Source organism: Esox lucius, chromosome 21, assembly GCF_011004845.1.
Source record: "Esox lucius isolate fEsoLuc1 chromosome 21, fEsoLuc1.pri, whole genome shotgun sequence".
Taxonomy (NCBI): Eukaryota; Metazoa; Chordata; class Actinopteri; order Esociformes; family Esocidae; genus Esox; species Esox lucius.
Window position 1 is genome coordinate 2,898,849 of NC_047589.1, and position 22,315 is coordinate 2,921,163.

The following is a 22,315-nucleotide window of genomic DNA, read 5'->3' on the forward strand; positions in this document are numbered from 1 at the left end:
TAGTGCTGGATAGAGTTGAGAAAGCAGGGAAAGTTTGTTTTGTTTTGTACCTAGCATGGTTTGAGGGACCTGTGTTGGATTGAAGGCTTGAAGTAAGCTCTCTGATGCATGTCAGCAAACAGGGTTAACAGGTGTTTCAACAGCCAACACTGGAGCGCTGTTTATGCTCTTTAATTGGCTACAAGGTTAGACGGTGGGAGACACTAGCAGTGAACTTGATGAATCGATGGATGGATGGATGGATGAATAGAGGAATGGTGGGAAGAGGGGATACAGGGTATGGAAGCAGATGGACAGATGGATCCATCCACTCATCTACCCATCCACACATCAAGTAATTTCAAAGACACACATGCCTTGATGAACCTGAAGGCATCAGGCGTTCAAAATAAACCAGCTTCTCGGCCGAATAAGTTATTTTCTGGAAACTGAAGCATTTAAGAAGCGTCTGTGGTTTTCTCTCTGTTGTAAAAGTTTATGCACTTTTTATTTGTTTGTGCTGTATGGAAGGTAACATTAAATAATGACTTTGCTTTACTGACCGTATTTCTGTTGTAGCAATAGCATGTCAGAAACTTCATATTTAGAAGAGGACAGCTTTATGTAATTTTACTAATTGAGCAGTTTACTGGCTTACACTATTTACACTATTTGTTTTTCAATTAAGAAGAATGATCTTGTTATTCACCTACAGTGGATATAAAAAGACTAAAAACCCCTGTTAAAATGCCTGTTTTTTGTGATGTTAAAAGTTAAATCATGTCAGAACTTTTCCCACTTTTAATGTGACCTATAATGTGAACAATTCAATTGAAAAACAAACTGAAATAACCAGGTTATTGTAAGGTTTTTATTTTTTGTTTTTCAATTGAATTGTTCACGTTATAGGTCACATTAAAGGTGGAAAAAGTTCTGACATGATTTATGATGTGTGTGTGTGTATAGAAATATATATACACACACAGAGAGACCACTCCGCTTTTTTCTTAAATCAGCATCTCTACATGTATGGCAGCCATTCATTAAATTCCAAAACAGGCACACATCATTTTACTTAATGGGGTGCCTGATTACCTGAATGAAATCTAATTTAACGAGGAAAAGTATAAAAACAGCTGCTGTGGTCATCACTATCCTCTTGCAATAGAACCAGCTGGATGGCAACAACAGTGCAAGTAGTACCTCAAAGGTAATTTAAATAAAAAAAGAACTATTCAGCATGACTAAAGAGTTGCAAAGCCAAAGTGGCTCGATTATGTTAAGGTCAGGAGACTGTGATGGCCACTCCAGAACCTTCCACCTTTTTCTGCTGTAACCACTGGAGGGTCAACTTGGCCTTGTGCCTAGGGAAAGTCCAAAAGCCTCTCATGCGCAGCTTTCGTGCAGAATAATGCAAATTGTCTGCCAGTATTTTCTGATAACATGCTACATTAATCTTGCCATAAATGTTCACAAGATTCCCCGCGCCTTTAGACCTCACACACCCCTAAAACATCAGTGAGCAACCACCATGCTTCACAGTGGGGATGGTATTCTATTCACTATAGGCCTTGTTGACCCCTGTCCAAAAAGCATTTATGGTTGTGACCATAAAGCTCTATTTTGGTCTCATCACTCCAAATTACAGTGTGCCAGAAGCTGTGAGGCATGTCAAGGTCTTGTCGAGCATATTGTAACCGGACTTCAGCAGTATCAATACATGAAGGATTCTGTTCAAGTATTGTGTATCGTCGTATTGTGCTCCTCGAAACAACCACACCGTCTTTTTCCAGTGCTGGCTGTATTTCTCCTGACGTTACCTGTGGGTTTTTCTTTGTATTCCAAGCAATGCTTCTGGCAGTTTTGGCTGAAATCTTTCTTGGTCTACCTGGCCTTGACTTGGTATCAAGAGATCCCTGAATTGTCCACTTCTTAATAATGATTGAACAGAACTGTCTGACATTTGCAAGGCTTTGGATGTCTTTTTATATCCTTTTCGTTCTTTATAAGGTTCCATTACCTTGAGAGTTCTTTTCTGCTCCCCATGGCTCAATATCTAGCCTGCTTAGTGCATCCATGTGAGAGCTAACAAACTCATTGACTATTTATACACAGACACTAATAGCAATTTAAAAAGCCACATGTGTGGGAAATGAATCTTTTATTGGCATTTTCACCTGTGTGTCACCTTATTTGTCTGTAACAAGGCCAAACATTCATGGGTATGTTACCTTTTGATCAGAGCCATTTGGTTGATTACTGTTATCATTATTATTTAAAAAGGAGCCAAACAAACACACTGGAATATGGAACTGTTGGTGCATCTTATTCTAATTTTAGCTATTGTTTGTGATGGTAAAGGTGGGGGTGAACCTTTTTTGCATAAGGATATTGCATTCCTGTCCATTTTAATTTAATGGTTTCATTTCTTTCTGTATGTGATTTGTTAAACTGGGTTACCTGTATCAATTAATTAGGTTGGAATTTAGCTTAGATGTAAATGTATCTACTGTACATACAGTATGTAATAACTTTCCCGAAGGTGTACTACATTTTTGAAAAGACTGTATGCAATCTTTTAAATTTTGAAGGAAAACATACCTTCAACATACCTTCAATATATTTGAAAAACTGTGGAATGTTGAAACACCCTAAGATCTTTTAATATAACTAATGACTGTTAACAAATGATATAATAACCTACTAATGACCCAATGTTTCACATTCATCATGTTAGTTGGTGAGGCAATATTTTTTTTCGTTTGACTCGAAAACGAAAAACATGAGTTAATATTATTATTTTATAATACTAGCATGAGCTAAAATAAGAGTATGTACTTGGCCTGGCTTAGTTGAGATGGGCTGTACTTGGCCTGACTGGGCTGAGTGTCACGGTGTGGGTGTAGTGGAGTGCGTCGAAAAAAGGCGAGCCAAATGCAGGGAGGCGATGAACGTTTCTTGTATTGAACACAGTGAAAAGACACGCAAAACAAAAGCGCACAAGCGCAAAACAAGCGTGCATCCGTATACTCCAGTACAGTCAAAGGACATAGAACAATACCACACAAAGACACCCAGAAACACAGGAACTTATATATGCGATCTAATGAGGGAATGGACACCAGGTGCGTGCGATAACAAAACATGACAGTGCCGTGGGAGGAGGAGCGGCGTGACTAGAAGGCTGGCGATGACGTGCGCCGAACACCACGTCGGGAGGGGTGGCGCGCGTCCTCGTTACACTGAGCTGGTCTTTTTGAATGTCCTCCATGTTGCAAAATATTGTTTTAATAAAAATTTAATGAATTTCTATGTTAAAACATTCAGCTATATTACACTAATTTAATTTTCATGATAAAATCGGAGTTAACTATTATTTCTACAATTTCCTCATTAGCTATGTTATCATAGCAGAATGTATCCTTGAAAAAAGTGGATGATCTTTATTTTCCTCTTCCTTTATCCATGAAACACGATTATAGGTTCAGTTTTTTTTTTTTTAGGTTCAGTAGCTAACCAAGCTCTCAGTCTCATTAACACACACAATCATGCTCAAATAAAATGTACGTCAATCTAGTCACAAACTTACAGTATGTTCTAGTTATTACTCGTCATCACTGACTGGGCAAGCAAGTTGGTAAAGCGATCGACGAATAACAACTGTAGTTCAGCAACATTATTGTCAGTAGCAGCTAATTTGGTTTCACTACCGCCCAGATAGCTAGCAAGGAACTTTGGCAAAATGACACTTCTAAACACAATGTTGGGTATCTAGTTAGTGCTTCATTTGATAGAGGATCAGCTAGTAATGTACTATAAGCAATTATAGAGAGCTCAAAATGAAGCACTTCATGTACATACAGGATTTTCATTAATTTATTGTAGTAGTTTTCAGTCAGAAATTTGTCAAGTTAACTGTGTCCGTGCAGTTTGCGAGCAACACGACAACCACTTGTGATGCTGAATAGGAATTGCAGGGAAACCGGACTCACTTATCCAGGCTATCGCAACCGCAGCCTCAGACCAGCAAATACATAAAGTATTGCTGCAAATTGTAAAGCGATCTTGAAGACATAACTTTCACAATCATTACTGATGATTTTAATGAGGGTTAAAATACATTTTTGTGGGATCCCCCAAACTAAAAAAGAATAATTATGGGTGTCCCTATTAACTTATGGGGGGTCTCAGCCCCCCATCATATCAAACCCTGTTCATCAGTGTACAAGGCCACAGCTGTTTGTTTGTTCTTCATTGTTCACTGCAATAGATCTATCTAGTATTGAAATATATAAATGTAGGCTGTTGAATAAGCCTGGCCTGAAAATGTGGAGGCACTTGCAATACAATATAATTTATTGATTTGAGAGATTCTTGATTAAAGAACTGAATGCAAGTATTATTTCTCATTTTGGTACATGATTACTTGAGATAATAGGATTGGTCACTCTTGCTGTATAATGATTAATGATTGTTAATGTTATATGCTGGTGACTGACACTGACTATGCAATACCTTTCTATATAACTATATGATATTCCATTAGATGTGTGCCTTCTGGGCATAAGTGACCACGTGAACATAGAATCAAAGGACTTATCTTAAAGTAACTAAGTAATTTAATGCCTTACTTTCTACAGCAAATAACTAAGTAACACCAGTATTACTATTACTTTATGGGAACTGTACAATAACTTGTAACTGTAATTAGTTACTTTTAAAAGTAACATTCCCCAACACTGGTTGTAAGTCATCTTGAACATTTACTTGGATGAACAGCTAGCTATTATTTTAACATTCTCATGATCTGATCCTCGATTGTGTTAGGTATCTTAACCAGTTAGAACTCTCAACTTCCTGACCAACTCCATGAGTCATCCCTAACTTTCCGTTGGAATCCCCAATAAGTGCCCATTAGTGATTGAAACGGCAAGAAACGGATTGAAAGGGGAATAACGGTAAATATCAGTGATGTGTCTAAGTTCATAAATTGCTCGAGGTAATTTTTTCTAAGCACGTAGCTCTCTCATTCAGAGTGTTACATTGCTCCCCCTCACTATAGCGTTCAATAAAATGTGGTGGAATAATGAATGTTTTGTTAGAGTAAAACACAAAATTGGGGAACGCCAATTGATGTCTGGTCTCCTCAAAGTTTAGAAAACTTTTGGCATGCAATTACAGTGAATATCCAAGTCTGTACCCACTCTAAATGACAATTTCAGACAGCAGACAATAAGCTATTGGGGCTATTTAAGTATAACTTTGGCCCTACAAACAAACAGTGGAGCAAATCCTATATTATTTTTATATATCCTTTTAAATCATGTAGCCTACAGGAGCCTAAATGGATTGTTCAATACATGCTTATATTCAATTATATGTTTTCACATTAGACTCCGACAGACATGATTGTCTATATGGTCTGTAACAGAATGGTCCACCACTTTAAAAACTTTAGATAAAAAACCACTAAAACGACTTTAAAGCCATAAAGATAATTATTTATGCAACCACAAGTTATTACATTATTTACAGTATAATATAATAATATGATCATGCCTGTCTTTAAAATACATCACTCCCTGACAAATTGGAACAGTATTTTATGTAGTTTACAGATATGAGGCCAAAATGTTAAATACATCAAATATAGAAACATTTATGTATCAGCTTTACATGAAGTTTTACAAAAGTAAGAGGAAAGAAGAAACCAGGCAAGCCTAGTTCAGCAGACCCGCAATAGAAAGTGTTGATCATGGCTGCCCTCTCAAGATTCTAACCTAGGTCACCCACGTGAAAGGCTGTCTTTAACCACAACACCACAGAGCTGACCATTTGCCGGGTGTCAGTATAGCATATTGACATTATATAATGTTGTTATGCATTAACATCACGTCAAGTTTGAGTATTTACCTAGTCACCATTAACCATTGTGTTAAACTGAGTAACCTTTATTATGAAGTTTACATCCACCACAAAAAGTATCTATAAACTGCATGGCTTTTGCCACTGGCCGTTTTAACAGCTTATTTGCCATTTGTGAATGACATTGATACAATAACTACTGTTGTTGTTTGTTTTATTATGTGTATTTATGTGTGCTGTATATTGCATTCGGTGACTCTGGTTGACTGTTCTTTGTTTACATTTTTTATGAGTAAGTATAATCTCTGTATAATCCAGAGTCAAAGTCCTCGTATGTGTACACAAACCTGGTGAATAAAGCTGATTCTGACTGTTACAGGAGTCGAATGCGGGACCTGATGTTCTGTAGCACGCGTCTCTAACCACTACGCTATTTAACAAGGGGTTGTCAGTCAGTCAGGCAGGGATGGACGGATGGACTCAGTAAGAGATATTCACTCTTCTAGGCCGGCTCCAAATGATGGATTTTACTAAATATTGCATGTAGAGTAAGGCATCCGTGGCAAAATAGATAGATGTAGTTCAAGAAGTGATTAATATAGTTTCCATGGTTGTGAAATAAATAGGTATACATTTGTAAATATAAGACATTGTTTTCTGCCTCCAGCTGTGATTAGGGATCTCTTTTTACCATAGTTTAATCACTTTACTACATTTGTACTGAACATATGTCTCTCATGTCAATCAAATGAATTGACATTGAGGAAATGCCCGCCGTGGTCAGACAAGTTCCTATTGTTGTATGTGCATTGTTACCAGGTTAGTTGCAAGCAAAATGTGATAACCTGGTGAAAGTTTGAGAGGGTTTACTTACCCTTCTCTCATATTTTCTTTTTCTGGTTTTTACAAAGCTTTTTGCAAATGATCTACATTTAGCACACAGTGTAGTTACTGATAATGCCCACGTAGCTAATGGAGTATTTGCATAATGGCCCTACTGTTGCTTTGATTGGCTATGGTCCAAGACTGAAAAATGTATGCTCTTGTTCAGCCTACAAAAACAATCACAGATCTATATAAGACTTGCACAGACAAGCTGCATTGCTGGCCACGCCCAAAGCTTTGAAGAAAAATTGGTCACAGGCAAATCATTTAATCCCTATATTTATTTGAAAATAGTATCAAAACAACACATCAAATGCTGAAATGGAGTACTTTCATTGTTTTTGGAAAAATACATTTTAACATCTTTTTATTGAATTTTTGAAATGTTCTTGAAAAAATAATACAATATTGTCATATAACATACAAATTCTAAATACCCCCTCCCATTTTCAAACCCCCTGGTCTCTCCCACCAACCAATCCTGCCCCCAGTCCCGCCGCAACAGGTTATAAATGTCTATAGCTGAAATGAACCATATTATGGCAACAAGAATGGAAAACACATAAAGGTGCATCATAGAAGAAAAAAAGAGGAACACAAAATAGAGACAAACATGGAGGTATACAGTTACTCCTTAATCCACACGTTCTAACATTCCCACATACAATAGATACATCATTATGAGTCATCCCAATTTGTTATCCCAGTAACACTAGTGAAATAAAATATAAATTAGGTCCACATTTAACTAAACTCAGCCTTTTTCCCTGTTAGGGTAAATTTAAGCTTTTTTAGTTTCAGATGGAAGATGACATCCCTCAGCCATCTGGTGTGAGAAGGTGGATTGGGGTCTTTCCAATTGAACAAGATAAAATGGCGAGCTATTAAGCAAGTGAAAGCAACTACATTCTAAACATATCTTGGCCAGATAGCGCTCTCCAGTTTTACACAAAAAATGCCGTTGAATTTCAGTGGCTAGGAAAAACTCCCTAAGAAGGCCAAAATTTAGGAAGAAACCTAGAGAGGACCCAGGCTCAGAGGGGAGACCAGTCCTCTTCTGGCTGTGCCGGGTGAAATTCCAATTGGAATAATTAATAAATGCATGTGGGCTAAATCTAGAGTCGATTTAAATTTAGACCAGGTCAGGAGCATGACCAGATGGACAAGGACAGGGACAACATGGGGAGGGGGGAGGTGTCAGCACAGTGGCAGCTGAAATCGTCAGGTATCGTCTGGATCTGCAACACAACCAGGAGGACTTTGGACAGGGACAGCATTCATATGCTTTGGACCAGGACCTCATGTCCTCCTTAAGTTTAAAATGGGAAGTTCACTCAGGGATGTGAACATTTTACCCCAGAATGGACACAGACAAGGGCATGACCAAAGCATATGAATTAAAGTGGCTGGTGCTGCTTTATATTTATTGCAGATGGGGTCCAGATTTGAATAAATGTTAGCTAATTTGGCTTATGTACATTAAAGTGGACACAATGCACAATCTAAAATTGGATGAGCCCATGTCTGCTGCAAGGAGACGAAGCATGTATTTGTTCAAGAATTGCAGTCCAAGTGTCATTTAGAAGCAGAGGGCCTAAGTCCTGTTCTCATTGCGTTCTAAGCATATCTACTGACTGGGAGTTTATCTCACCAATGATCCCATAAATCCGGGAGATTATACCCTTTTTATCTGTGTCAAGGGACAACAAAGTGTCAACCATGATAGTTGGAGGCTTGTTGGGAAAGGAGATATGTTTCTTTACAAAAGTCCTCAATTGTAAATATCAAAATAAGATTGCACGTGGTAGCCTATATTTTGCTGCTAGCTGCTCAAAGGATGCAAATATTCCATCCACATAAAAATCCTTAATAAAATGTTTCCCGTTCCCATGCCAGGCGCGAAAAGACACATCCCTCATAGCTGGTGTAAAGAGGTGGTTCGACATGAAAGCTGTCATAACAGAAGAGTTTTGCAAACCAAAATGCTTCCTGAATTGCAACCAGATTTTGAGTGTGTGGGACGACACAGGATTGTTGGCTGAGCCTGTCAGTAGAAACTTGTAAGGCAGAGAAGACTAAAGATGGAGTGGGCTGCTGCAACCCAGTCCGGAACATTGTTGTCAGGGTAAGCCAAAATATTTGTTTGTATTTTACTTGCCCAATAATAATGCAAAGTTTGGCCATGGCCATTCCTCCCTCCATCCTGTGTCTCTCCCAGAAACACCTACTGACGTGTGGTTGCTAATCGTTCCATGTACATTGAGAGAGTACAATCAATAAGAGCAAATTATTTTTTTAGAATGAACACTGGAATGTTTTGGAAGAGGTATAGAAATGTAGAGGCTATGTTCATTTTAATAAAATCAATGTGACAATAAGTTTAAGAAGAAAATGTAAACATTTAGGAATCACTATGCCAAGGTATTTAAATTGAGAATGTATTCTCTTGAAAGGGAAAGCAGAGGAAGGTATATTTGGAGCAGCAGAGTTGACAAGGATAATTAGCTTTTCTCCATTTTCAATTTGTAACCAGAAAATTTCCTAAATCGATCTAATGTAGATAGGATGGATGGCATTGATGGCATAGTATTGCTGATGAACAGAAAGTCATCTGCATATAATTAAATACCTTATATACAGTATTCCCTCAAACGTATAGCACGGTTCCAACAAGCAATGCTATACGTTCGAGGGGATAGCTTGAGGGAGCAACCCTATATCATTGCTCTTTGAAGAGGGAAATACTTTGACTGTACTTCATTTGTGTGGACACATGCCAAGGGTGCTGTGTACAACTGTTCACCAAGGAAATACAATTCTGGCCAAAGCAACATTTCTCCGAAGTTGTAAAGAGGAAACACCGCTCTACCCAAAAAGCTTTTTCTGCGTCCAAGGACAACACAAATTCAGAGGCAGGTCACTGAAGGTCAGTATATATGTTGTTAAAAACCTTGCGAGTATTAAAAAAAGAGTATCTCCCTTGGATAAATCCTGTCTGATCGGGGAGATAAGGCATAGGATCAAGTTCTTGACATGTTGAGGCATATTGAGTCTCAGAGTTGGGGGTAACTAACCCTCCGATATTGTCTCCGAATACATAGCCAGGAGCAAAGGTCATCCAAAATGTTTTTATAAAATTCCACTTCAAATCCGTCAGGACCAGGGGCCTTGCATGACTGCATACTGTTTGTAGCTTCTTGAACATCTTCAATCATTAGGGGACTATCAAGGTTAGCCATGTCAGCTTCCTCTAATTGAGGTACAGTTAGACCTTCAAAAAAGGAATCACATGCTACCTTGCACCTTCAATTTGCCTTGATTGCACATTTAAAATTGCCATTTGTACTTGCATTTGCCTCATTCCACATCTATTCATCCCACTTGTAATATAGATTATACTTAATACTTGTATATTTTCTGCCCTCTTCTATTTGTGTGAGGTCTCGTGTCTTCCCTGTCAAATTCAGGTCCAGGTTTTTCATGTTGGTCTTCATGTGCTCTGTTTATAGTTTGAGCTTGTCTTCAGTCACTATGTTCCATGTTCCCCTAGTCCGTTCCGTGTTTCCTGTATGTCTGTGTTGGTTTTAGATTCTATTGGTTTCATTTCTAGGTTTGGTTCCATTGTAATTGGTCTTCATTGTTTTCACCTGCTCCTTGTTAGCCCCACCCTATATATGTCAGCTCTTGTGGTCAGTCTAGTGGGAAGCATTGTTTGTATGTACTTGTCATTATTGCAGTCAGCCTAACCAATGGTAGATGGTTTGTTTGGTCTTGCGCTGTGTCTATCTATGATTCCCTTGTAAGTTTTGTCTTTTCTTCTTAGTCCGGGTTCCTGCCATCCCACTATTTGTCCAGTCTACTCGTTCTTTGTTGTCCTGCCCACCTGTGTTTTGGCCTCCCCCTGCCTGTCGTTGCTTCTGCCTTCTATAGTTTAGGTTCTGTCTTGTTTAGGTTCCTCAGTTTAGGTCTTAGTATTTGCACCTCTGCGTGTTTTGTGTTTTGGCCATTTGCTTGCCAACCTTTTGGTTTTGTATTGTTTGCAAAATAAAAGAGAAAAAAATTCAGCAAAAGCATAAAAAAATCTAAACTGGAGCCCTGTGCTTGGGTCTTCTAACCAGAAGTGGAAATAGAAGAGGGCAGAAAAATATTAAGTATAATGTATGTTTACAAATGTTATGCATAGTTATAAGTGGGCAAATGCAAGTACAAATTGTCATGATTCGCCGGTAAGGCAGTGAGTGCTAACATTTCGTTGTACTGTATTTGTTCAATGACAAAGTTGAATCAAATAATATTTCTAGGATTGCACTCAGAATACAGGCCTGGATAAGTTAAGAGAAGAGTGGAGACAACAGCAAGGTCTCATAATCCTACAGCATGTTACGACAATGCATGAGAAAGGAAAGAAATTGTAATGAAATAAAAGAAAATAGTAGACTGCTGGTTGTCGCAATAAGAATAATGAAACCATTTTCTCATCATCCATATGCCACCAGCTCAGCCATGTTCTCTGCAAGCTTAATAACCCTTTGATGCACAACATGGGTCAAAAGTGTCCCGAATGAGATTTTATTTTCTATATCTTGGCAAACAATTTATTTCTTCATTCAGTATTTTATGTATTCCTCAATTAACTTGTTTTTGATCAGAACAAATAGTTGTTTTCATTTTTCCTTTCTTACTTTTTGAATAAAAATCTTTTTGGTATCACTATCCTTCTAATGCACAACGTGGGTCGAAAATTACCCATATTTATTCCCTGTTATTTTATGCACAAATGTGTGTTTCTTTGCTGTATCTTTGAAATACATCTATTATAGTATTGTGGAAAATGTTCACGATTTATACGAGTAAAAACTTCTCAGAGTCTGTTATATTAGTTGATTATTTCAAGTTTAATTACGTGCACATGGGAACAATTGCTTTCACAAAACAGAGTATAAGTACAGAGACCAACAGAGTAGTGTCATAACAATTGTTCTGATTACCTATTATGGCTTCTAGCTCTTTATACTCCTCCTTGTCAGATGGCAGATTATCTCTAATGCTAAGAAATGCATACAAAACAAGTTGTCATACTAATAGGAAAACTAGATAGAAACCTATACTGCCATGGCAACCATAGTTCTAGGTCATAGTTACCAGACCTCCTGATCTGAGCTACCCCTACTGTCATACACAAAAGGAAGAATACAGAGGAGACACAGGCAGCTTTACCTTGGCGCCAAATGAACAGGGTCGTAGATAAGATAGGGTTGAGGCCTGGCGCCTTGGTTGTGGCCCTAATCACGTCTAAGAACAGGTCATGCTGACCTAGGTCTTCTTCTATATGTGGCAACCATGAACAGTCTAAAGCAATTTCAGGCCTAGTCTAAAACAGTTCATTTATTACAGTTCATTTACAGAATGAATTATAGAATAAGAATTGGGTAATACATTTATCATTAACAGTATTAAATATTCCTGGTATTCATTAAATGTCTTCTACATACATGATTTCTACATACCCGTTACCCATATGGGTAAGTAGCAACTGTTGTTCATATATATTCACTACGGAATTTGATAGGAACTTGTGGCATTTGGAAATGTTTGCAATTATGAACATTTAATATGGACAAGAATTCATAAATCACATCATAGGTCACAACGTCACAATGGACAACTTCTCCACCACTGTCCCTCTTACTGAGAAGTTCCTTAAGAATAACCTGACCATTGCGGGGACTATTCATCAGAACAAGCCGGACATACCGCCTGTCATGAAGCCATCCAAATGTAATTTAATTGCTGTAGAATAGTTGAATTGCTCAGAATTTGGATTAAATGGCAACATGACCATGGTGAGCTATGGGCCGAAGAAGGGAAAGACTGTTGTCCTCCTGAGCACCATGCATGATGACAAAAGTAAGAGTGGACATATGGTTCACACTTATACATGTAAGCGGAGCACATGGAGGTGGCCCATGGTGCTCTGGTACAATATACTGGATATTGCCCCCCTCAATGCCTACACCTTCCCTGCACAACAACCTGATTACATGGGTGGTATGACCAATGCGTGGTGGCTATTAAGGAGCTGGCAAAGAGCTTGTCATGCCACTTATGAAGAGGTGCACGGAGAGCACACCACACTTCCAAAAGCATATTACAGAAGCAATGGGAATATGTGGGATCAAAAACAAAACACAGCCACCACCCAGCCATTGGAGGACGTCAGGTTGGAGGGACAAGTGAAGAGGAAGGGGTGCAAGATCTGCCCTGCTGCCAAAGACAGAAAAGTCAGCAGCTGGTGTTCCCAGTGCACCAGGCCTGTGTGCAAGGAGCACAAACATATCTTTGTCATTTGTGAGGTATGTTAACACTGAGATGGCAATTTGTGCTATACCCAATTGCACTACAGTTCAATATCAGTGTTATCGGTTATCAGTGATATGTGTGTGTTATGTGTGACATTATATTTTACATATTCACTATTATTTACTGTGAGAGACCTATCCCCGGTGAGAGACCTATTACAGTGAGAGACCTATCCCCGACCCGTAGACGCAGGGAAATTACCCTCTCGTTCACCGGGGTAAACTCCAACACATGGCGGCAGAGCTGGGGAGCTATAAGAAAACCCACACCAGCCCGCTGCCTCTCAACATGGGCAACTCCAGAGTGGTGAAGAGTCCATCCTCTCTCAAGGAGTGTGGTTCCAGAGCCCAAGCCGTGCGTAGAGGTGATCCCGACTACCTCTAGTCGGAACCTCTCAACCTCACGCACGATCTCAGGCTCCTTCCCCGCCAGCGAGGTGACGTTCCACGTCCCTAGAGCTAGTTTCCGTGTCCAGGGATCGGGTTGTCTAGGCCCCCGCTTTCGACTGCCGCCCAATCCTCTCCGCACCGGCCCCTTATGGTCCCTCCTGCAGGTGGTGATGCCACGGAAAGGCGGCCCCACGTCGCTCCATCGGGCTGAGCCCGGCCGGGCCCCATAGGGAAAGGCCCGGCCACCAGGCTCTCACGTACGAGCCCCAACCCCGGGCCTGGCTCCAGGGTGGGGCCCCAGTTGCGCTATACCGGGCGACATCACGGACCTCAAATGTTCTCATCATTAAAGGGTTTTGGTCCAAATCACAAAAATTATTATGTATATATTATACGCTTATAATCACACTTCCTTTCTTGGGTTGATACAAAAACTATTTATTTTCATAAAGTAAGAAAGGAAAAAAAATATATAATTATTTGTGGTGATCAAAAAGAAGATATTGAGTTATTGGAATATTATATGATTAATATTTTTTTTTTTTCAAATGATATAGCAAAGAAATGCCCAGCCATGCATGAAATAACATAGGGAATGAATACGGGTCATTTTTTACCCATGTTGTGCATTAGAAGGGGTTTGCTTAGCTTGTGCATCACTGGTTTAAGTTGGCTTTTCAAACAAATAAAAATATGAGCAGTGCAACAAACTAAAATACCACTGCCAAATGCAGTTTCTCTGGTTTTACTATTCATATGTATGTGTATGAGTAAAATTGAAAGTTTCGTAAAAACTACTGACAAAATTACTCCCAAATTTAAAATACAAATATTGTCTTTTATTTGTTGAAAATAACAACTGGTCAAAATAACCCAAAAAAATATGCATTGTTTTCAGACCTCAAATAATGCAAATATTACAAATTCATATTGAATTTTCAACAACAAAATACATTTTTTATCTTAGGAAGAGTTCAGAAATTAATATTTGGTGGAATACCCTGATTTTTAATAACAGCTTTTATACGTTTTGACATGCTCTCCACCTGTCTGTCACATTGCTGTTGGGTGACTTTATGCTACTCCTAGCACATTAATTCAAATAACTCTGCTTTGTTTAATGGCTTGTGACCATCCATCTCCGTCTTGATCAAATTCCAGAGGTTTTCAGTGGGGGTTAAGGTCTGGAGTTTGGGCTGGCCATGACAGGGTCTTGATCTGGTAGTCCTCCATCCATACCTTGATTGACCTGGCTGTGTGGCATGGAGCATTGTCCTGCTGGAAAAAACAATTCTCAGAGTTGGGGAACATTGATGTCATCCTACAGTTGTTGAGTGACATTCGAATGAGTTGATGGTTATCTCGGTCAGTGGACGGTTGTTTTTGCCCTCTGCCAGTCTGTAGCTTTGTTGTCCCCAATATCTGTTGCTTGACCTTGTTCTTATGGACCACTGTCTTTGAAATTTTCAGGATGGAAGCAACCTGTATCGTTTCAGGAATGCTCACTGTTTCCCTCTGCCAGTAAAGCCAGAATTGAACCCTTCTTTTCCTCACTCAAAGCTTTTCTTTTCAACTCTTTTGTCATGCTGAATAGTTATTTTTTCATTAAAATAACCTTTGAGGTACTACTTGCACTGTTTTTGTCATACAGCTGGTCCTATTGCAAGAGGATAGTGATGACCACAGCAGTGTTTTCTATGCTTTTCCTTGTTAAATTAGATTTGGTTCAGGTAATCACCTAATCAGTACCTCATTAAGTAAAATGAGGTGTGCCTGTGTTGGAATTTAACACTGGAATGGAATGGCTATCATAAATGTAGAGATGCTGATTTAAGAAAAATTAGGAGTGGTCTTTTAATTTTTTCCGGAGCTGTATAGGCTGTCATGCATTGGGTTATGTTTCAATCAAGAGCTCCAGCATGCCCAATCCAAAACGTTAATGCCCTAGGTCATAACGAAGAACCAGCTTAACAACAGCAGCAGAGGGGAGAGAAAAAAGAAAATACCTTCATCACCAGCATTACCAGCTTGTTAGCAAGGATTACTCAAATATCCTTGTTCCAAGGTTGCCCCTCCAATGAAGGCAAACCTTCAGGCCCTGAATCGACATCCTGTGTGGGAACTGCTGCTGTGGGTATCACATACAGTGTGACAAAGGCTGACTCATCCTCCAGGGACTTGAACTCTGGCCTGTATTTCTTGAATAAGAAACGGAGCGTGGTGGGATGAGCGAGGGAAAACTTTACCCTGGCCTGGTGAAGTTGCTCTCTCACTGGGTTAAATTAACCTCTCTTCCGCGGCTGATCAGCGCTGTGATCAGGAAAGAAATTGACCACTATAGGAAAGCCAACCCCGTTCGCTCGTACCTCAATCAAGCTTTTTTATAAAGCCCTTTTAACCAGGAGGACTTTGGACAGGGGCAGCAACGAGTCTTTGGGGCCTGGTACTCGGCAGGGGTATAGGCCAATACCTCATGTCCTCCATGTGTTTAAATGGAGATAGAGATGCATTCCTTGGGTTTACAAGGATTTACAGTGGAGAAGGAGAACTGACCCTACTCCCCCACCCACATTGCCAAGCATCAATAAACCCACCACAACCACCCTGAAATGAGGGCTGAGTATTGCCAGCAGAGTTCACCCCAATTGCACAATGGATGCAACGAGAGACAACGCCCAGACTGCACTTAATCATAGAACGTTTGCACCGTGTCTGCATTTCTAACCTTAATTGGCAGATCATTCCACAGTAGTGGAGCTCTATGAGAGAAAGCCCTGCCTCCGGCTATTTGTTTAGAAATTCTAGGTACAATTAGAAGGCCTGCATCTTCCGATCTTAAGGTTACGTGTAGGTATATATGGCTGGACCATTTCAGCAAGATAAGTGGAAGCAAGTCCATGTATTGATTTATACAGTGGATATAAAAAGGCTACACTACACTATGCCAGGTTCTTGTGATGTAAATGAATGAGACAAAGATAAATCATGTCATAACTTTTTCCAAAAATAATTGACCTATAACGTGAACAATTCCATTGAAAAATAACCAATAATAGTATCTGCCATGGTTGTCGTTAGGCCTGGGTGTCAGGGGCTATAGTCCTGCTTCTTATGAATAGCCCCGGATCTCAAATTGTTTCTTTTTTTACAGAAAAAATTATCAAATAAAAAATAGCCCCTGATCTATTCATCTGTAATTTAGATCATGCATTAAAGCCCTCAAAAAAGATTATATTTTTGATATAAAAAGTGTGTCATTCAATCAACAGATCTACTTTGCACTATTTGGAACAGCCAGCCGAGAGAGAGTGAGTGCACCAGTTACAGGGCTGATCGTTGTTGGCATCTGATTCTGCTGCAAATTCTTTGGAATCATTATTTTAAGAGCAGTATGAGAAGGGCTACAGAAGACTAGTGCTTGCGCGATCAATCAAAATCATATTAAAATCGCAATTTGAACATGTACGATTTCTAAACTGCAGAAAGCTGTGATTTTGGATTTCTATTTTATTTTTACGCTCAGTCAAAATATTTATTTTTACTTGTGTGCCATCTTCGCTATTATCATATACATATTTTTATACAATTTATTAGAGTTGATTTTAGAATCAGATTGCCTACTTAACATTTTTTATTCAGATTATTAGTATAAAGGTTGGAGTCTGGCAAGCGAACGGCATGATCATTTCAGTCAACATATCTACCACACTTCTTCCCCTACCTTTTGCTATTTTAAGACAATAAACATTTACAATTCAAATATCCAGATGTATGTCTCGAATCGGTCAATAAAAATATACAGTACATTGTTCTGTTCACGCCTCTCACTCGTCCCAATTTATTACAAGTCAGTGAAAGTGTGTATTCTTAAAATATCCCAATTCCACAATGACTCTTTGACTAAAATTAAAAGCCACAACTCAGTAAAGTTACAACACGCGAGTTTCACGAGAAACAATATTAGCTGGGCAGGCACTTCTAAACAGTCAGAAACATCAAGATGCAGTGTAAAGTGCAGTGTTATAGAATTGCGCGGATTAGGGAGAGGAAAGAGGATCAATGAAGAAAATGAACCCAGAGGACAATGTCATGGAGACCAGGGATGATTTGGTGCCAAAAAATTATTTGGGAATATTTCAGGTTCCAGAGAGATGTCTTAAACTAATGTAGGCCTAATATTAAAAATCCATAAGACAGTAGTTAGAACAACACGCGGCATCACAACAAAACATATTTCAACAGAGACAACGACATAGGGACTTCCATGAAAAATGTCTCACCTGACACGTTTAACACGTACCCCTGAATGCATTGTGATCCTAGCAATGCCTCTGGTATCTGGCTTGACTACTAAGTTTAGACAAGAATTGTGGAAACTCACTGAGGGACATTGTGTTTGGCCTGTTGGTCCTGTAAATAGTAGCTATGAAAGACAATGTATCAGCCTGGTTAACTTTCATGAGTAAAACTTCAAAAGAATGAAAACCATTAAAGTAAAATTAAATTTACTGTCATAAATAGCATAGTGGTTAGAGACACGGAATCTCATGCAGGAGAGAAAGTGTTCAAGGCTTGCTGCAGTGAAAGCAAATGATGTATTAGGATTTGGCAAAAACTTTGCTGGCCACAAATTTCAGTATGTTATAGTAAGCCTAAAATAAGTGTTTACAGTAATATTCCAGCTTTTCTGGTGGATCTTCGAAGTACACAGCCGTGCAGGCTTTTTGGGATAATAGCTTATAGATCACAACCCCTTGTGCAGTAAATGAAGAGGAATTTCCATGATTCTCTCATTTTTTCACTTCGTCACCTATATTGATAGTTATTGTATCAATGTCATTCACGAATGAAAGAACAATTAACGTTGTTGTGCCATGAAATTAAATAGCTTTGGCAGTGTATAGTTCATCTTCAGTTTCGCTAGCAATTACTAAATTATTTTGACCATTCCAAGTAGTAAGTTACTAGTAGGCCAATTACTGACTAATAAGCTGTTAACACGGCCAGTGGCAAAAGTCATACCGTTCATATTTGCTATTTGTGGTGGAAGTAAACTTAATAAGAAACGTTAGTCAGTTTAACACCATGCTTAATGGTGTCTAGCGAAATATTCAAAATGATCTAATGTCGAGACGATATACCAACATTCAGCATAAATGTAGCGTTTTTAGTTGTAAAAGACACTGCCTCTTACGTGGGAGACCCAGAATCGAATCCAGTGAGAGCATCAACATTGATCCCGTCAAATCGTGGGCCAGTTGAACTAGGCTTGTCTGGTTCCTTTTCTTGTTTTTAACTATCTCAATAAGCAATCTCAATAGGCAGAACAATGCTAACTGCTCTGGCTATGCTATCGACAAACTCCACTATACTAGCAGACTGACTAACAGCCTGCAGCCTGACCTGCACCCTATCTCATGGTGAGGCTATAGGAGTGAGACTCCTGTCTATGTTCCTAGATAAAAGAAGAGCACCACTCCAGCTAGGATGGAGTCCATCACTCTTCAGCAGATCAGGCTTGGCCCTATTTCTGGCAGAGTCCCAAAAAGAGAGACAGTTATCTACAAATTCTACATCCTGCGACGGACAGAACTCAGTTTTCAGCCAGCGACTGAGTTGCGAAGGTCTGCTGTAGAGCTGAACACTACCCCTAGCTGGGAGGGGGCCAGAGACAATTACTCGATGCCGAAACATCTCTGTACACTCTGCACTTGCCAGTTTTAGACTTTGCTAGCACTAACCCCAGATTTATGGCTACATCGATGGCTCTGCCCCGTGGTAAACAGCATACGATCTCCGACTGATTCATAGTACAGCTTTAAAACCAATTCTTCATTTTGTAGTTGTTCAGGCAAGATATCATGGCCCCTGGGGGGGCATTTGGTGGTGGTGGTGGGGCCAGAGTACGATGGACACGGAAAACTGTCTTCACCAAATTCTAAAATCACACATCGGGTCTCGATGAAAGAAAAACTTAAAAAATCTAAATCTTTAATGTACATTGTGTAATTCGTTGAGAACAAAATGACGTAAAAATGGTCAATGGAAACCAAAATCACCAACCGATTGAGGGCTGGATTCAAACTCACAAAAATCTATGAAACAAATTACAATCACATGCTTTTCCAACTTGCATGAATTTCATCATCGAAACTCAAAAAATGACTCAGTTGTGTGTATGGCCCATGTGCCTGGGCATGCTCCTGATGAAAAGGCAGATGGTGTCCTGGGGGATATCCTCTCAGACCTGGATCAGGGCCTCTGTGAGCTCCTGGACATTCAGTGGTGCTACTTGGTGGTGTCAAATGCACTGATATACACCGATCAGCCATAACATGACCACTGACAGGTGAAGTCAGAACTGACTGGTCTGCCAAGCCGCAGACCAGTCAGGGTGCCCATGCTGACCCCTGTCCACTGTCGCAAGCTCCTACATTAGGCACGTTATAGCATCAGAATTGGACCACGGAGCAATGGAAGGTGGCCTGGTCTGATGAATCATGATTCGTTGACATCACGTGGATGGCTGGGTGCGTGTGCATCGCTTACCTGGGGAACACATGGCACCAGGATGCACTACGGGAAAGAGGCACACCGGCAGAGGCAGTGTGATGCTTTGGGCAACGTTCTGCTGGAAAACCTTGGGTCCTGCCATTGATGTGGATGTTACTTTGATGCGTACCACCTTCCTGAGCATTGTTGCAGACCATATGCACCCTTTCATGGCAACAGTATTTCCTGATGGCATTGGCCTCTTTCAGCAGGATAATGTGCCCTGCCACAAAGCAAAAATTATAGTGATTTCCAGTTCCATGGGTTCCATCCGATAGGGTGGGAGATGGGAACGGCTTGCCTGGCAATCGCTCTGGCGATGAAGCCGTCCAAGTGACATGGAACCGCTTACGGACACGCCTGCTCCATTTGGACCACCATTCCTTAGGAAAGGCGGTCCTCAGAGCTGACTCGTTCCACCTGCTGGACGCTGACACCATCCGGAACGACAGGGGCATAATCCAAGGACGTGCTGTTGCCCTGCCTCCCGACCTTCTGCAGGATGGTCAAAAATGCACAGAGAGCAAGGGAAGCCACTGTGCTATGCAGAGCAGATGTTTCGGTTATACTGTGATGATTAAGTGTTCCCTTAATTCTATTGAGCAGCGTACATACATGCAGTTATTTTCTACTCAACCGAAGCTTTCGTTTTTTTCAATCTCCAGAAATTCTTCCTCTGTATATTTGGATTCAAATATTGCTGCACAGTAGCTGAGAACTGTTCCTCATTGCTCAATGAGGCAGCATCATAACATGCTAGTTTTCTGAGCGGTCAAACTCCTGCATGCATGCGCAGTAAGCCCACAAGTTGGCATTTCCTCATCTTTGGCAGTGATGTCAGAAAAGGTCATCTTGAAAATCTGCCAAACTGACAATTATTTTCATGTAAAATATATATATGGCATATACTACAATCGATTGGGCTTTCCCAATCTTGTGTTGGCAGAATATTAGTTTTTGACGTTAATAATAATTTCACAAAGTTCTATCAAGCTTTTTAGTGTGGGGATGAGAAATATATATCACCTTCTGACAATGCGCTCGCTTTAGCTCAACACTGCTTGCTCTTTTTGAGCAAAGGGGCTGCATACTTAGAGAAACAGTCCAACAATTCAAGCAATTTATGAATTGTTGATATTTGCCATTTTTCCCCTTTAACTATGAATGCAACAGTAATTTCCCCAGAAGTATTAATACGTTTTGCTATTATAGATTTGTGGTAATTTTGTCAGATTATTTTGATTATCATCTTTATACTCCAGAATTAACAAAATTCACTAGTTGTTGTATTCTTTCAAAAGCAATTAGGCTTTACATGAGACTAAATTTGGCTGAGCAATTTATTAGTCAAACTATAAAGTTGTCAGCAGGTAGGTCTTTAGTTACTCTAGTGTCAGGATTGGACACCTGACAAAAAATAGACAGTAAGTTATGTTTGACACTTATGCTGTGTTTATAAAAGCTGCCCAATTAAGATTAGAGTTTTTTTTTACTAATTGTTCTTTTGACAAAACAGATCAGCTCCGAAATGATCTTGTGAAAAGATATAAATTGTTTGTTCCTAAGACCAAAGCTCAGAATTGAGTTTCCTGTTTAGCAGAAGTGCCAAAGTAAAACAGACATGAAATGCATTCCTTGGCAGCACAGAAGCCTGTGAACAAACAATGCTTTCAGCCCACAGCTCTGTATAAAATGCTCTATCATATACCACAGACAATTTTACTTTCAAAAGCTGATGTAACATTTTGTGATAACAAAAAAAAAATAGATGCCATCTTTCTGTACTCTCCCCATTTTCTCATGAATAGACTGCAGGTGCAGCAGTGCCCACTCAGATAACTCAGATTAGGCATCCTTGGAGGCGTTATCATCAGGTACAGGTTGTCCAAGAGTTTTATTAGACTTACATGGCCACATATTTCCTTCAACTGATCATGTACTCTTTATCTCTGGTTCTGTATCTTTCCTTTCACTCTCTCCCTTGCCTGTACTGTCTTCTTTCTCTCTCATTCTTATATCATGTTTTCTTTCCCTGTGCTCCTGTCATCCTTCTCTCTACCTACTGCCTAATCTCGTCATCACTCTCCACCTCTCACCTGTCCAGGCGTTATCCGGACGGCGCTCCCCAACATGGACCGGGAGATGAAGGACCAGTATGTGTTGGTCATCCAGGCCAAAGACATGGTGGGCCAGATGGGAGGCCTCTCCGGCACCACCTCTGTCACGGTCACTCTCACCGACGTCAACGACAACCCACCTCGCTTCTCCCGTAGTAAGGCTGAGGG

At 39.9% G+C, this 22,315-nt stretch overlaps 1 protein-coding gene across 5 annotated transcripts in view; it reads left to right on the forward strand.

Annotated features, from left to right (window-relative positions):
- Positions 1–22,315, forward strand: part of LOC105006661 (cadherin-7) — a 205,428-nt gene that overhangs the window by 98,103 nt on the left and 85,010 nt on the right. For 4 of the 5 annotated variants that reach the window (XM_013132042.4, XM_020045166.2, XM_020045164.3 and 1 more), the window contains one exon: positions 22,135–22,302. In XM_013132042.4, the coding sequence (XP_012987496.1) occupies positions 22,135–22,302 (168 nt within the window). Of the gene's footprint in view, positions 1–21,836; positions 21,905–22,134; positions 22,303–22,315 lie in introns of those variants that run through there. The other variant, XM_020045167.2, reaches the window with a different exon arrangement.